General features: G+C 44.5%; 1 protein-coding gene across 1 annotated transcript in view; it reads right to left on the bottom strand.

Annotated features, from left to right (window-relative positions):
• The window catches only part of NCL (nucleolin), a 14,401-nt gene that overhangs the window by 9,751 nt on the left and 2,867 nt on the right, over positions 1 to 1,783 (bottom strand). Inside the window, 1 exon segment of the mRNA XM_003803929.3 lies at positions 189 to 681. Within this exon segment, the coding sequence (XP_003803977.1) occupies positions 189 to 681 (493 nt within the window).

Below are 1,783 nucleotides of genomic sequence, written 5' to 3'. Positions count from 1 at the left end.
GAGGCAGGAGACTCGCTTGAGCCCAGGAGTTGGAGGTTGCTTTGAGCGTGATGCCATGGCACTCTACCCAGGGGGATAGCTTGAGGCTCCGTCTCAAAAAAACAAAAAACAAAAAACAAAAAGGAATGTCACCTTAAAATATCCTGCACATGCTAAGTCTAGTACTAACTACCCAGACAACTCCTTACCATCCTCCTCTTCCTCCTCCTCCTCATCCTCATCGTCTTCATCTTCATCATCCTCATCATCTTCATCCTCTGAGGCAGGAGCAGCCGCTGCTGCTTTCATCACTGCTGGTTCAAATTCATCCTCTTCTTCATCTTCATCGTCATCCTCCTCTTCATCATCATCCTCGTCACTGTCATCCTCCTCATCATCATCACTGTCTTCCTTCTTGGCATTCTTGCCGTTCTTTGCCCCCTTAGCTGGAGTGGCAGCTCCCTTCTTACCAGGGGTTGCTACCAACACTTTGCCGGGTGTGCCTCCCTTTTTGCCAGGTGTTGCTACTGCTTTGACTGGAGTAACCATCTTCTTGGCCTGTGGGGCTGCTGCCTTTTTGCCGGGGGTGAGAGCTGCTTTCTTGGCAGGTGTGGCAACTGCAACCTTTTTTGTTGGAGAAACCACCACTTTCTTTGCTGGGGTTGCAGTAGCCTTCTTGCCTTTTTTCTGAGGGATGATAACCTTGAGAAGAAATAAAATCCAATTTAAGTCTGTCCACATACTCAAAAAAATAGTCCTGGTCCGAGTGAGTGTTAGATTCTGGCACCACCTCTGTGCCGTAGGTATTACATACACATTGGCAAGTGGTTTTTTTATTATGCCTGTGAAGTCAGAACGCTATTAGATAAAACACCCAAGAACAAAGAAACTTTCTGAACATTTAAAAATACCTCTGGAATTCTTGTACACTTTTTTAAACCTTAGTTTTCTCATTTGAAAACAAAAGTATTATCAACCATACATGTTCTTTAAGGATTACTTAGACATAAAAGACTGTGATAACTGTTACTAAATCATTTGAGATTGGTACAGTAGATGGTGGTACAGTCTAGCAAATGCTCAATTCTTAGAACTCAAAATAAAATGAAGAACAAACAGCCAACTGTTGTAAAATTATAGCACAGCACAGAATAAGCATGGTAGACAAATAAAAACCATCATTTCCTGACCCTTTCTACTTTTGGATTACTAGTTTTATCACATCACATGATGTTGTAGAAGAATAAAACTACTAAATTCTAAACAAACCTGAGCATGGAAAGTGCTCAATCCCAACCAGAGATAATACAATGGTGATCAGTGTTACTTTTTTTTGAGACAGAGTTTCACTTGGTCACTCTCAGTAGAGTGCTGTCCTATCACAGCTCACAGCAACCTCAAACTCTTGGGCTCAAGCAATTTTATTGCCTCAGTCTCCCAAGTAGCTGGGACTAAAGGTGCCTGCCACAATGCCCAGCTATTTTTTAAAGACAAGATCTTGCTCTGGCTCAGGCAATCCACCTGCCTCAGCCTCCCAAAGTGTTAGGATTACAGGCATGAGATACTGCGCCCAGCCCACGATTAGTGTTACTAAGCTTATATATGAAGTCTGACAATTAAATTTTTGACCTTACCCTAAAAAAGGGCTATAGGCTCGGCGCCTGTGGCTCAAGCAGCTAGGGCGCCAGCCACACACACCCAGGGTGGTGGGTTCGAATCCAGCCCGGGCCCGCCAAACAACGACGGCTGCAACCAAAAAATAGCCGGGCATTGTGGCGGGCGCCTGTGGTCCCAGCTACTTGGG

The sequence above is a fragment of the Otolemur garnettii genome, unplaced genomic scaffold, assembly GCF_000181295.1.
Source record: "Otolemur garnettii isolate 467f Iridium unplaced genomic scaffold, OtoGar3 scaffold00013, whole genome shotgun sequence".
NCBI lineage: Eukaryota > Metazoa > Chordata > Mammalia > Primates > Galagidae > Otolemur > Otolemur garnettii.
Note: the sequence above shows the minus strand (reverse complement) of the source record. Positions and strands in the feature narration are given on the sequence as shown.